A 14,575-nucleotide genomic window follows, 5' to 3' on the forward strand; every position below is an offset into this window, starting at 1 on the left:
GACAAACATATACGGAAAATAATTATATAATATTGATGCAACAGGGTACAAAGAACTGACGTCACTTTTGGCTGACGTTTATATAGAGGTCGAAAGTTTAAAGAGAGAGTATGTGGTTTAAGTCACCAAAACAGTCAAATAAAGTCTTTAGCTATATGTTTAGTGAAATAAATAATAACTAATGTGTCACATAACATAATGCGCGTACATGTCGCCACGTGCGCGCTTTAAAGGCAATCGGCTTTTCGACTTCATGCAGCGCCACAAGAATCGACAACCAAAAACGTCAAAGTACCGCGAGAACGTTTTGCGAAATCATACGAGGAGTTTGCTTTTAAATCGCTCTCGCGAAACTTTGAAGTCATCCGGCTGTCGGTCTGGAGGCGCCGCATGAAGTCGGACAAGTCGCTTATCTTAAGTAGGTCCTAAAAGATAAATAAAAACATTTAGTTGCTATATTTAAATAACTGCGTCTTTATAGCAACTAAGAGATATAAAAATAACAATTTAGATGTTATCAATATAAAGCTTAAACATGTGTCATAAAATGAATGTTGGAAATTAAATTTTGTATTTCAGTTCTATAGACTATTAAGGATCTGGTGACGAAGGAGCCATAACATTCAACATGGCGGCGACGGCGAGTTCCCTCGTTTCTTACGGCAGCGACTCAGATTCAGAAAATGAGTCCGAATCTGGTACCGAACCGCAGAAAGTGGATCCAGATGCGATCGCGCACCTTCAGCCTGTAAAATCCAGCAGCATCACAACTTTAGCGGTCCTAAATTCAGCGCCTGAAGTAGCTGTGAAGGTACAAATGTAACGCGCCACATAAAGTAAATGGCTGTGGTTTGAAAACCTAGTGTGTTGCATTTCTAGATAGCAGCAGTTTGGGAATCATAAGTACTTTAAAGTTTTCAAAATACCAGTGATAAGTTACGTTTTTGACATTAAAGATGCTAGATGGGTGCTGTGTCGTTATGCAACAAGCAGTGACTTAGGAAATGCAGGCTGTTAATGTGTTAAAATATGCAATGAGTTAAATTACAAAATGATTATACCTTTACTCTGAAGGATATTGGATATCTGTAAAGATAATAACCAGATAATGTGATTTATGAGTGGTTCTTTTGTTTTATTTGATGTCATGGTTTTATTTTAAGTATTTTATGTGTTTGTCTTTTTCAGGAAGATGTTGAGACAGGGGTGCATCTTGATCCAGCGCTCAAAGAAGTCACTTACAATCCTAAATTTGAAACCATGTTTGCTCCAGAGGTAAGACATGCAAGACAGCCCAAGAGCTAGACATTAAACCGATAGACAGGCCAGACATACAGACCGAGACACCCAAATATACGTTTCATCTATCAGTAATGACATTTCTTATCTCAGTTTGGACCAGTCAACCCATTCAGGACCCAGCAGATGGCTGCGCCGCGAAACATGCTGTCTGGTTTCGCTGAACCGGCCCACGTCAATGACTTCATGTTTGAACAGCAGAGGAGAACGTTTTCTACATTCGGTGAGAAAGAAATGTGACTCGTGTTTGTATGACAGATCATGTTGTATAGACTGAATTTCATTTTCAAGATATTTGTTGTGTTTGTGTTATGCAGGTTATGCTTTGGATCCGTCCGTGGACAGCAGCAGTCAGATCTCATCCAACACTTACATTGGAGCGACAGAAGAGGCTGAGAAAAATAAAGGTGATTATTGAGCATCTCGCAGCTTATAAATGTTTGGCTTTACTATTCATCACTGTTATGGTGTGAAAGGGAAATTAAACAAAATTAAAATGTATCCGTTTCACAATCAATTTCCCTCCACTAGGGCTGACTGTTTTTGAGTCGGGAGCAAAAAAATCTGAAAAGAGGAAGAAGGTGAAAGGGGGAGAGGCTGCAGAGATTGAAAGCTTTCTGGGACCCTGGGCCAAATACCAGGATGAGAAAGATGTGGCCAAACCCTCTGAGGTGAGATACTATACACGCTAAAAATTTGGTGTAATATTCAGAAGGATTGATATGTAAATGCTTTATGAATGATAAAATCTTTCTGGTCACATTTGTAATCTCCGTAGCTGTTATCAAAGTTGTGACTTGGCTTCCTAGAGTTTTCCATGCTGTTGTGAAGGTGTGAGAATGCCTTCAGCTAGTGATGGAAATCTTAGCGGATTGATTTCATAACCTGGATTGATGTTGTCCAACAGGAGGAGCAGAAGGAGCTGGATGAGATCACAGCGAAACGACAGAAGAGAGGGAAAAATGAGGAGGAGGCTCCAGCCGAGGAGAAGACCATCCTGCACAGTAAGACAATGTGATGTCATTATGACGTCTCTCTACTTGAACAACACAGACAGTTCTACTGACATATATTGTGACCAGCATCATTCAGATGTCTAAACACATGTGGTCCTTACGAGAAGAGTTACTGAACAGAGGAACGTTCAGTCATATTTGTATAATCTCTTAAACCTGCCTCTCTCCGTCTCTCTCTTTTCAGTTAAAGATGCATATGACTATCAAGGTCGCTCCTATCTGCACATTCCTCAGGATGTGGGGGTCAACCTGCGCTCGCCAGATATTCCAGACAAATGCTACTTACCCAAGAAACAGCTGCACGTTTGGACCGGACACACCAAGGTGAGCAAACCTTTACCCTTCAAATTGCACATATTGAAAATGCACCCACAGCAAAGTCACATAAGCTCCCATATATCACAAAAAAGCTTTTACGCTCGGGTGAGGTGGTTTTTCAGGCCAAAACTGGAAATTACATTTACAGGTCACCTTACCAGTGGCGACTGGTGACTTCTCTTCCGAGTTTTCTCTTTTGAAAATTTTAAATATAGGTTCGGAGTGTCGTGTGTTGCTCTGTATTCCACATTGCATGTTGTCAAAATGCGTGCCTGCTGCACACACGTCTAAACGGTTTATGATAAAAGAGACGCTCACTTTCACAAAATACTCGCAAGACAGTCACTTAACACTAAACTCTAATTACACACAAGATTAAAGGTGCTCTAAGCGAATTGACGCGTTTTAGACCATAAAACATTTTTTGTTACATACAGCAAACATCTCCTTACTATCTGCTTGCTGCCTGTCCGCTGATCAAACTGTAAAAAAACGCGATCTCTGTAGACAGCCCAGACTTCACAAACGGCAATAACAACACAGTGGCCAAACCTACAAACAGAAACCATAACAAAGTATTCTAACCAATAAACGACAAGAAGGATTTGGGGTGGGGGTTAGACCATTGGACGCGTTCATGAAAGCACGGAAGGGAGGGAGAGGAGTTAGCTACGCTCCGTCTGTTTGAAAATAATTCAAACGTCAACAAAAACTAGCGTCTCGCAGATTCGCTTAGAACGCCTTTAAGCGAGTATCTGGCAAACGTGAGCGTCACTTTTATCATAAACCCTTTAGATGCGTGTGCAGCAGGCACTTATTTTGACAAGATGCATTATGTACATGGTTCACATGACGCGCTGAACACACATTTTGAAATGATGAACCGCACATGTGACGGGCTAAATACATGTTGTGATGAACTTCAAAGTCACCGGCCGCCACTGCACCAGACGTGCGTAAAAATAAAATATGGTGCAGTATGTTATATTTGGAGGACAAGACAGAGGTGTGCTCGGCGTCACAAGAACCCGACTAGCGCCTTACATCAAAATGCAGAGGAGCGATTCGTTAGTCGGTTACTCTGTATGCTTTCGAGTCGCTCTTTCTGTATTTTTGGGGTATGAAGTCGAACACACCCGTCGGCGTGATTTTTGGAATGACTTATCGCGAGACGATCAAAATAATGTTTTAGTCATGTGACAGCAGTTTAGAAAACAATGCAAAGTAGTGCAAATGTTTTGCGCGAATCTTTAACGGAGCTGCTACTGATGCTCTGAATTTTTTTAGTATGTTGTTGTATAATACGATTTATATAATTTATTCTGTACAAATAAGAGATCCACCGATATATCGGTAATGAACGATAAAAGCATTTTTTTACGCTATTGACAGATTGTTTAAAAACAGCGGATAGTAGAGGTCAACCGATATGGCTTTTTCTCTGGCCGATGCCGATTTTTAGAAATCAGGGCAGCCGATGGCCGATATGTTTGGCCGATTTTCTATATGTACATAATAATCAAAATGTTCTCATCATTAGCAGATATTTTAAATGTAAAAATGTCACTATTTAAGTCAAAGTATTTAAAAAAATTATGACTGGTCTTTCTGAAGAGTTTTACAACCTCCTCTGCACCATGCATTTATCAGACACAGATATTACCTGACACTCTGCTGTCATCATCTTTGATCAGTTTTTTACCATGACTTTTATTGCTTTGTAGGATAAAATCCTTATTTGGTAGACCTGATAAATTATTTATTCATCGTAAAGTTGAATGTCTATGTTTTTTAGTTGAGATTATTTAGGGCAAATCTTTCTAAACACATTTACATTCTCATTTCTGAGGCGCTATAAGTGACTGATTGTGCTGACAGTGACGTCTTGTGAGTTTAGTGTTGGGACAGATCTGTTGTTTCAACCGTTCATTCAAACGAATCCGTTCAAAGGAGTCAGTTCGCGAATCGGACAAGCTGTGTTGTAATCCAGGCTGAGCAGCGCAAAACTGTAAACAAAGTGTTACTGTAACAACACGAAAAACATTTCCTCGGTGGATATGATTTGGTCTTCAGACCTTTCGCCATCGAGTCAGTTTTGTTTTGAGGAATAAAAGCAGGGAGACAGTTTAAACAGAAAGCGTGCGCGCGTGGCTCTGCTCTCTCTGTCACGCAAACAAAACTCATCATCACTCATTAATCACATGAAATGAGCCTAGTATTTGCACGGTAGTATAAGCCCATCGTGCTGTTGTACTGGCTGCTTAATTCGCGCAATCTCGCCATCGTTTACTAAAGCTGTTTGTGAACAAAGGCATGGCTGCACACACACGGGACGGAAGCGATCTGCTTGCAGCAAGAGGCAGCGTCACGAGTTCTACAACAACGCTTAGGTGCCCGCAGATGCGCCTGCCTATTAATTGGCCTAATTTTGCAGCAAAATCGGCCAAAGCTGATTTTTTTAAATATGCCAAAAATCGGCCGGCCGATAAATCGGTCGACCTCTAGCCGATAGTCATGGCCGATATATCATGTCAATCAAATGCAATGAATTTGAGCTCTGTGTATAGAAAATGTAAAGAAACATTACTAGTTTAATATTAATGGTCATTATATAAATGCATATTATAAAAAAATTATGTTTAGTATTTAGTTAATGCGAATTAACTTTACCACCAAACTATCGGTATCGTCAGATATCAGAATAATCGGTGGAAATATTTCATATTGGTGCATCTCTGCTATAAATTATATTTCTTTATAATTCATGTATTTATTTCAATTTTGTATATTCTGTTTAATTGGGATGGGATGTTTTTTGTTGTGTTCTGTCTATTTTTGCTCTTGTGGCATTAGTATTCACTGTTTGTGTTCCTGCTGTGGGCAGAGGAGTATGCGCACACACACAGCATTGTGAAATCTTAGACAGTTTTCATAGCTCAACCTCATACTGACATACTGAGAATAACTGTGGCTGTTTCTTAGGTCCGATCTTTGTTTTTGTGCAGTCAAACTGCTGTATTTTCAGTCATGTGTAGCAGAGACATTGAATGTGTGTGTGTTTTTTGTCTTTAGGGTGTCAGTGCCATTCGTTTGTTCCCCTTCTCCGGTCATCTGCTGCTGTCCTGCTCCATGGACTGTAAAATCAAGGTAAGATTGTTTTTCAAGACACAGTCAGCGAGTTACTCATATTATGTAATGTGCAGATAGAAGTGAATAGTGTGTTATAGGGAGAGTTCAGCCAAAAAATAAAGTTACCCTGTGATTTACTTGATTCATTCGCTGGAATCACACTCTCTTGCATGTGTTATTTTAGTTTGTAACGTTTCAAATATAGATTTTATCTAACAAAATCACAATGATTTATTAACCACCTGGAGCCGTGTGGATGACTTCTGTGAAGGATAGATGGACTTTTTTTGCTTCAAATCAAAAGCACCATTTACTACATTTATAAAGTCTTTGTGTAATTGGTTGTAGTGCAGTGTCCTGTTCAGCCGAACACAATCAGAGTATAATTTAGAGCCGCAACAACTAATCGATAAAATTGATAAAAGTCTATTATGACATTTGTTGTCAATTCGTGGTTAAAAGCACGGAAGCAAGTTGAACGCTGTTTAATATTTTTTTTTCCTTTTAATATAAATGACTTTGTATTTATTTAATTGTTGTCGGGTTTTCATGAAAATAGTAATGAATCCAGGTTTTTATTACAGTAACAACGCATGTATAAGACCACTTTCATATTATAATGGCTTATTTATTTTGTTAATAACAAATAATCTTAATATTCATCAAGGTCTAAATCTGAAGATTAAAATTAGTTTATTAATCTGTGGCCAAATTCTCAGCACATCCCTGAAGACTCAATTCATTTTGTTAATTGATATTTTGACATTTAAAGATGTTTTACTACTTAAAAGCTGCACAAACTTTTTTTTTATTTAAGGCTTAAAATATCTAAATCAAAAATATATTAGTAAAATTCTGTAGTAGTGTGTGGCTTTTGCACTTTTAAAAGTACACTTCTACACGTGAATACCCTAATTTAGTGCCTTATTTAGCTATAATACTTTATCCAATTAGTCGATTAATCTGAAAAATAGTCGCCCGATAAATGGATTATGAAAATAATCGTAAGTTGCAGCTCTAGTTTAATTATTTTAACATCCTGGCTTCTTCTAGAATTGTAATGCAAAAATTTCATGCAAAAAGGGTATCCATCATAAATGCAATCCTTGTGACCCCAGTGGGTTTTTACAAAAATGTCTTGTGAAGCGAAAATATAAGTTTGTGAAAGAATACTATTTTTAGCGTATTTAAGCAATCATTAATATAAGTTGGTTCTTGCATCTCTCGTGACTGCGTGTTTTGTCTTGAGGCATTGGTCGTTTAAAGTCGAATGTAGACGACTAACACATTATTAAATTTTTTTATTTTTTTATTAAATGTCACACTGCAAGATACTGCATTTAATTAAAATGCTTCAGTGCTAAAGCATTGTGTTTGCGGCACAAAAAGTCATGGGATCAATCACAAATACTGATAAAAATATATAGCTTGTAATGCACTGTATAAGTCGCTTTGGATAAAGCATACATGTAATGTAAAAAGAAAACTGCTTTTAAAAGGTCGTGTGTCTGAATGTTTTGTCTTCTCTTGCAGTTGTGGGAGGTTTATAATGAAAGAAGATGCGTGCGGACGTTTATCGGTAAGTGTTTCTGTTTTTAGCTCAGTACAGATCTGAAAAGAAATTTCATCCGTGTTTAATGACTCGTTCTGTATGCTATGATTTTAAAACACATGTGATGGATGATCTGAATAATGAGATCCCTGTCAGCTCTGTCATCATCTCACTTTGCTTATCAAGGTCTATCAGAGCCATCGCTCGGCTAAAGATGTGAGCTGAATTATATTGATGTTTGTTAGGTGTTTGAAGGGAAGGTCATAGCAACAGTGCCATTTTTCCACTGGACTGATTTTGATTTATTTTAGGTCACAGCTTAGAAGTTGTTATTCAGTATTTAAACACAATATAATATAGGGCTGTTCAATAATAATTTTTACGATGAATTGTGATGCTAATGTGAACGATTTCTGCTGCATAAAAACAAATAATTTTATTTAAAAAGCAGTGCATGTGCGCGTCTTTCTCTCTCGAAAGAGTCGCGACTGTAAAAGTTGGAGGAAAATAGACTTGCCTGTGGAGCAATGCATCAATATATCGGATTGAATCGGCAACATAATAATTGTAAACGAATTGCTGGCATAACAATAGTAATCGAATCATTGACAAAATAATTCAACCGAAACGTTAGAACAGTGACGATTCACACCCTTAATATAATATTTTCCTATGGACAGGGTTCCCACGGGTCCTTGAAATTCTTGAAAGTTTGTGAATCTGGGGGAAAATTCAAGGCCCTGGGAAGTTTTTGAAAATATACATACATACAGGTCATTTAAAAGTGATTGAGTTTATTTAATGCAAGAAGTTTTCTGAAAAAAGCATACCAAAATGCTTTTTTGCATAGTTGTGTTTGACGCATAAAAACGTCTCGGGTTACGTATGTAACTGTTGTTCCCTGAGAAGGGAACGAGACGCTGCGTCTCCCTTGCCATACATCCTGCGTCCCTGTAAAGCCGTCTTTGGCAATATTTCAGATAGCGATATACTTCCTGGTTCTCGCGTCACCGTGTCTTTGTCATTAAGCCTCACCATTGGTTGAATTTGATATACACATTCAGACGCACTTACTCCTGGAGGCGTCCCCAAAGTATCACCGCAGTGACGCAGCGCGAGTTCCCTCGAAAGGGAACTGTAACAATGTATCTTAAAAGGTAACACAATGTAACCTTGCTCTCACTTGAAATGTGTCCCCACATTTAAACCTTAAATTTGAGGGTATTGGAGCTGGAAAGTCCTTGAAAAGTCCTTGAATTTGAAGTTAACTAAGGTGTGGGAGAAAATAAACAGGAAAAATGTTACTGTTGTGCTATATCTCATTGCTTTATTTATTTTAAAGATGCTATAATAAAATGACACTTTATGTTATGACTTTTTTGTTAAAGAGGTCATTAAATGATAGTTTTGGTGCTGGAAATCTTTAATAATATTGCAAGGACGTTAGGGCGTATTCTCATTTAACATTCAAATATTTATAAAGGATTACTGATTGACATCTAAGGTCTTTAGACCGATTGAAGGTCGCGATCATCTTGCCGAGCCGAGGCATCATTAACAAGTGCCGTCTCTCGTCTCCATGGGTTCCTGACATCGCCATGACTACAGTTTTCAGACCGATAGGAAGGTTTGACCTCGAGTCCAGTGATAAACATTGAATTGTGGAAGTCATCCATCATTGATACACACTATAGGAAAAAACGGAACTTTGTTGCCCGTCTCTTTATATTTTCATTTATCTGCTCTGCTTTTCTTTTGCCGACCTTCTGCCTTTCTCTGGAAACTAAATGATCTGCCTACCTGGACGCCACCGTAGGCTTTTTGTATTTGATGTAGACTCATTTGAATGCCTACGATTCACAGGAATGCAGTATAAATGCGTTCTTCATCAGTTGTTGTAAATCCTAATGGATTGAATATTAAATGTGTTCTGGATAAATAATAAAAGCATGTCTTCTGTCTGCTCAGGTCACAGTAAAGCCGTGCGAGATGTGTGTTTCAATAACACCGGCACACAGTTCCTCAGCGCCGCCTATGACAGATATCTCAAACTCTGGGATACAGAGACGGGTGAGGATAATACACAAACACATCAAGAGATGACCTGGGCTGCAAAGATTTTTATGAATTTGAGAAGAAAAGTTTTTTTTTTAATCAAATTGTCACATTTATCCAGCGGTATATTTTTGTTAGTTTTGCTAGTTTTAGATCAGTTTAGTTGTTGTAAGTGTGAACAGAAGACAACCACATGCTGATTTTTACCCTTTAAAACCAAACCACAAAAGTGCTTTAAAATCAGATTTTAGAAATGAGTTTAAATTTTGTAAATGCTGATTTAAATTTTGTAAATAGTCAGGGTTCCTACGCATTTTTAAAAAGTATGGATTTAGATTTTTAGTAATTTCTAGATCTGGAAAAGTATTGTATGGAAAAGAAAACGGTGGGTACTGTGGTCTTACTCTTTTCTCCACCAGGAGGGGGAGCCATCACACATTTGGGTAGTTCAAGGTTATCACAGCTTAAAGGGGACATATCATGAAAATCTGACTTTTTCCATGTTTAAGTGCTATAATTGGATCTGCAATGCTATTATTAATCTACAAAATGTGAAAAAGATCAACCCAGTTACTTAGTTTTGGTAAACCTTTCTTTACAAGCATGTGAAAAGTCATTGAAATTTGGCTCCCCTTGTGATGTCAGAAGGGGTTAATACTGCCCCTTAATCTGCACTATACAACCACAGCACTTCCATTTAATAGAAAGATTCACTCAATTGCATTTAAAATGCTATAATAAATGATCTATATGACATTTTAAGCTTAAACTTCACATATGTACTCTGGAGACACTAAAGATTTATTTATCATCTTAAAAAAGTTTTGTAAAATGTCCTCTTTAGCTTCTCATTAATATTATTTAAACAATCTGCATTGGTTTGGACCTGTAAACTTTTCTCAAATCTGTTGTTTGTCAAGGCAACATGAGGTGATGTTTTTAACATTTAACGTCTGAAATTGAACCTCAAAAAAACTTAAAGCTTTGAGATCCTGTAGAGCAGATCTTAATGACAACAGAAATGTGTTTTACAAAAGTCAATAGTCAATTTGTTCGCTGAAGTCCTTTAAAAACTCAATTTGTTGGTTTTAGGTAAGTGCATCTCGCGCTTCACAAACCGAAAAGTTCCCTACTGCGTGAAGTTTAACCCAGATGAGGACAAACAAAACCTGTTCGTCGCCGGGATGTCCGACAAAAAGATTGTGCAGGTAATGGAGAGCTGTGTGTGTCATTATATAAGCTGATATTAAACGCTCAAGATTCATGTTTGGATGATGTTGTTGTTGTACAGTGGGACATCCGCACAGAGGAAGTTGTTCAGGAATATGACAGACATCTGGGCGCGGTAAACACAATCACCTTTGTGGATGAAAACCGTCGGTTTGTCAGTACGTCTGATGATAAAAGTCTGCGTGTGTGGGAATGGTGAGTCAGACTTTATCACATTTATTACAACATCTAGAGATGTGTTTATATGTCAAACTCCAATAGTTGTTCATGAGACAAGAACTCATAGCAACAGAGATGTTTGGTGATATTCAATAGCTTCCTGTTGTCAAGATTTGAAGGTTTTATCTTAGAAATTAACTTAAAGCTGATTATATTGTATTAAGTATGACAACTAGTCCATATAAATCAGAGATGTACAAAAACATGTTAATGGGTTTGATGTTTTTTTTTTTTCAGGGATATTCCTGTGGACTTCAAATACATTGCTGAGCCCAGTATGCATTCAATGCCGGCTGTAACATTGTCACCTAATGGTACGTTTATCTTATTTTCTTTATCTTGTGATGATGCTGATGTTTTGTCTGGTACTGAATCTGACTCTGTGTTTTTTTGGTCACAGGTAAATGGTTGGCTTGTCAGTCGATGGATAATCAAATCCTGATATTTGGAGCTCAGAACAGATTCCGTCTTAACAAGAAAAAGGTCTTCAAAGGTCACATGGTGGCTGGATATGCCTGTCAGGTGGACTTCTCTCCTGACATGAGGTATGAATCACATTAACCAGTATCTGTATAATTGTGGTCAATACTTACGTAGACCGAATGAGAGCTCAGTTTTTCTTGTTCAACAGTTAAAGGTCTTTTGATAATGAGGATACAACAAGAAAAGTTTTTTTTTTTTTTTTTTAAATGTAATAAAATTACGTAATTTCTTTTTTTTACTCTTTCCCCACCATTGATGGGGAAATTGCCAATTGAACTCATCAATTAAGAGAAAACGCTGCCAATGCTCCACAAAGCAATCTGTATTTCCGCTATTATCCGCCAGATCCACCAAAAATGCAATTATCTCAGCTTTTTGCTCAAAATTTGGTATTTTTGAAGAAGCCTACCCATATTTGACAGGTGATAAAACAAATGAAGGTAGGATAAAACGTTTGTTTGTTTGTTAGTTTTTAAAACAGGGGGTCTGTTCTTTCATTTGATATATTGTAAGTTTTTTTTTTTTTAAAGAAAATTTTCTGGAAGGCATTAAACTTTTGTGAAAATCATAAAAAATGCTTGTTCTGGCTGATACCTTTTTTTAAAACGCTGGCGGGGAAAGAGTTAATAACATGTATGACCTGTGCTGTCCAAATATGTTAAAATGCACACTGCCTAATTTTGAGCTACAGACGAAAAAAAGTAAAAATGTTCTGAGAGGTGTACCGTCTTAAATGCTTAACCTACAAATGATGCGTGTCCATCCACTTTGCGCGTCTTGACATTTTGGTTTCGGATTTAAAACATGCATGAATTAGAAAATAAAGTGCAGGACTTGTTTGATGTTTATAGAGTTATTCAGAGAGATACAGTTTGGTATTTGAAGGAGTTGTTAAGAGCGAAAAGACTCAAAAACAATCTTCCTTGCACTGACTGGCGGATCTGAACCATGCACACGGACGCTGATATATACACAGAATTACAGTTTTAAAAATATTGGTTTTGAGAAGATTCACACAGAGGATGCAGGGATTTTCGTGATTTTTATCAAAATTGCCTTTGCTGACTCTGTCAACTTCATGCAGGTGTAGAAATGTCTTTTTTTTTGTCCGATTCCAATTAAAATTTGCTCATTCCAACTCATATGCCTGCATGGGTCACACATGTGTTTTATGTTCGATTGTGGGTTTAGGAGATTTGAAAATTGCATTCTGATTTCACACAGTGTCCCAACTTTATTGGATTTGGGGTTTGTACTGAAATTCATATACATATGAAATAAAAATATACAAAAAATAAATATAATGCATAAATAAATCAAAACATATAAAAAGCAACTTAATAGTAACCTCTAATGTCAATTAAATCGTTACCAAATATTATGATAATTATTTTTTATATTCTTTATAATGACATGCACTAATAAATCATGCACAATAAAAGTAAAGATGAATATTAATGGAATATTCCACATTCCACAAATTCAGACAACTTGCCCCCATTCAAGATGTTTATGTTTTTCTTTGTTCAGTCGAAAAGAAATTAAGTTTTTTGAGGAAAACATCTCAGGATTTTCATCACATTTTCAATCCAGCTTCAAAGGATCTAAACGATCCCAAATGATGCATAAGGGTCTTATCTAGCAAAACCATCCTCATTTTCAGTGTAGTGTGATCTTATATATTACGAAATCATGTCAAAAGGTCACGCATGATGTATGAAAAACTACCGCCCCAGTGTTTACAAATGTGGAGAAAGAGGACCGCTGCGACGTTGTTGTATGTGGAATGATACAAATTAATGTCTTTGTGTCTTTTTTTGTTTAAAATGGTCTGCAAGTGCGCATTTCACATGTAGCACGTGACCTTTCTATGGCATTACGCAATTATGTCAGGTCGCGCTTGCGCATCACAAGGCTAATGCAAGACGAGAAGTTGTGGTTTAAAAGTGCAGATTTTTTATTTTTATTTAATATAATTTTGCTAGATAATATGCCTAATTTGGGATTGTTTAGAGCCCTTTAAACTGCATTGAAACTGTAAACTGTTGGGGTCCAATAAAGTTTATTAAATCAAGAAAAATCCTGAAATGTTCTCCTCAAAAAAACTGAATTTTTTCTCGACTGAACAAAGAAAGACATAAACATCTTGGATGACATGGGGGTGTGTAAATATATAAATTTTTTAAAGAAAGTACTTCTTTAAGGTTGATTTTATTTCATGTTGAGTCTTGATGTGGTTCACTAAGGACTGCATACCTGAGCACATTTCTGCATTTACACCACCAGGACCCACAGGGTCTGCTTAGAGACTTTAAATATAACACACATCTAAAAACAGACATATCCAGGTTAAGGCAAACATCACTCTTACTGTGAGAGATGAAAGTTTGATCAGAATCTGTGCAGAAAACCATTTTTTTGAGCAAAAACTTTGCATGCAGATCTTTTGTGAACAAAACACATTGACATTGCTAGAAGTGAGTTTTTAATAAACAAACACCATAAACATTTTCTTGGGATGAATTTTCATCATGTTGAATTGAGTTTAATCCATATTTCTGTTAATCTATAACTCGTTCTCTCTCTCTCTGTGTGTTTTTCCACAGTTATGTTGTATCTGGTGATGCAGATGGGAAGCTGAATATCTGGGATTGGAAAACCACCAAGTTGTACCATCGGATCAAAGCTCATGATAAAGTTTGCATCAGTGCGCTTTGGCATCCCCACGAGACCTCGAAGGTCATCACATGCGGTTGGGACGGTCAGATCAAACTCTGGGACTAAACAGATACGGAGAAATAGATCAGGATCCGTCTCCTATTTTTAATTTTTCCTTTCATCCTGAGACGCAGTTCAGGCTGTGGTGTTGATGAGATTTATTGGGCTGGTATCCAGTCCCGAGAACATAAAGACAGCGGAGAACTAGCATCAGATGCAGGTGGTTTTATCATGTTTTGTTTTATAATTGTTGAAAATGTTATGCTTGGCATCTTCACTGTGTCAGATTTTTCTCTCTTTTTGATGATGAATAAATGTCTGTTGTTTAAGCAAAGCCCTTTTTTCTCAGCATTTAAATTTTAGTATTTTATAATGACGACACAAGTGTTGTAAGCCATGACCGTAAAAGGGAAAGTTCACCCAAAAGTTAATAACATTTTGTTCTTGTGTTTTATGTGAATAAATAAATCTGAATGAGGTTTGAGCACAAGGGCAAATTTGGCAGATTTGCAGTATATAACGTAATAAATATATTCTCTGCACAGAGCTTTCATTT

At 37.1% G+C, this 14,575-nt stretch overlaps 1 protein-coding gene across 1 annotated transcript; it reads left to right on the top strand.

Annotated features, from left to right (window-relative positions):
* The first annotated feature begins 600 nt into the window (after positions 1 to 600).
* cdc40 (cell division cycle 40 homolog (S. cerevisiae)) lies at positions 601 to 14,417 on the top strand. Its single transcript, XM_065256448.2, has 15 exons — positions 601 to 811; positions 1,189 to 1,275; positions 1,393 to 1,522; positions 1,617 to 1,706; positions 1,831 to 1,970; positions 2,207 to 2,303; positions 2,500 to 2,639; positions 5,706 to 5,780; positions 7,296 to 7,341; positions 9,283 to 9,384; positions 10,462 to 10,577; positions 10,661 to 10,794; positions 11,056 to 11,132; positions 11,219 to 11,363; positions 13,908 to 14,417. Exons 1-15 carry the CDS (start codon positions 629 to 631, stop codon positions 14,083 to 14,085), a joined length of 1,740 nt encoding a protein of 579 aa, XP_065112520.1. The 5' UTR covers positions 601 to 628; the 3' UTR covers positions 14,086 to 14,417.
* Positions 14,418 to 14,575: the final 158 nt, after the last annotated feature.

Source organism: Paramisgurnus dabryanus, chromosome 12 (genome assembly GCF_030506205.2).
Source record: "Paramisgurnus dabryanus chromosome 12, PD_genome_1.1, whole genome shotgun sequence".
Taxonomy (NCBI): Eukaryota; Metazoa; Chordata; class Actinopteri; order Cypriniformes; family Cobitidae; genus Paramisgurnus; species Paramisgurnus dabryanus.

Bases quoted from the DNA above. Each gene is read 5' to 3' on its own strand.
- cdc40 (XM_065256448.2), top strand. From the start codon at position 629: ATGGCGGCGACGGCGAGTTCCCTCGTTTCTTACGGCAGCGACTCAGAT. The intron at 1,276-1,392 runs GTAAGACATGCA...TTCTTATCTCAG, and splicing joins AAACCATGTTTGCTCCAGAG to TTTGGACCAGTCAACCCATT. The intron at 1,707-1,830 runs GTGATTATTGAG...TCCCTCCACTAG, and splicing joins AGAGGCTGAGAAAAATAAAG to GGCTGACTGTTTTTGAGTCG.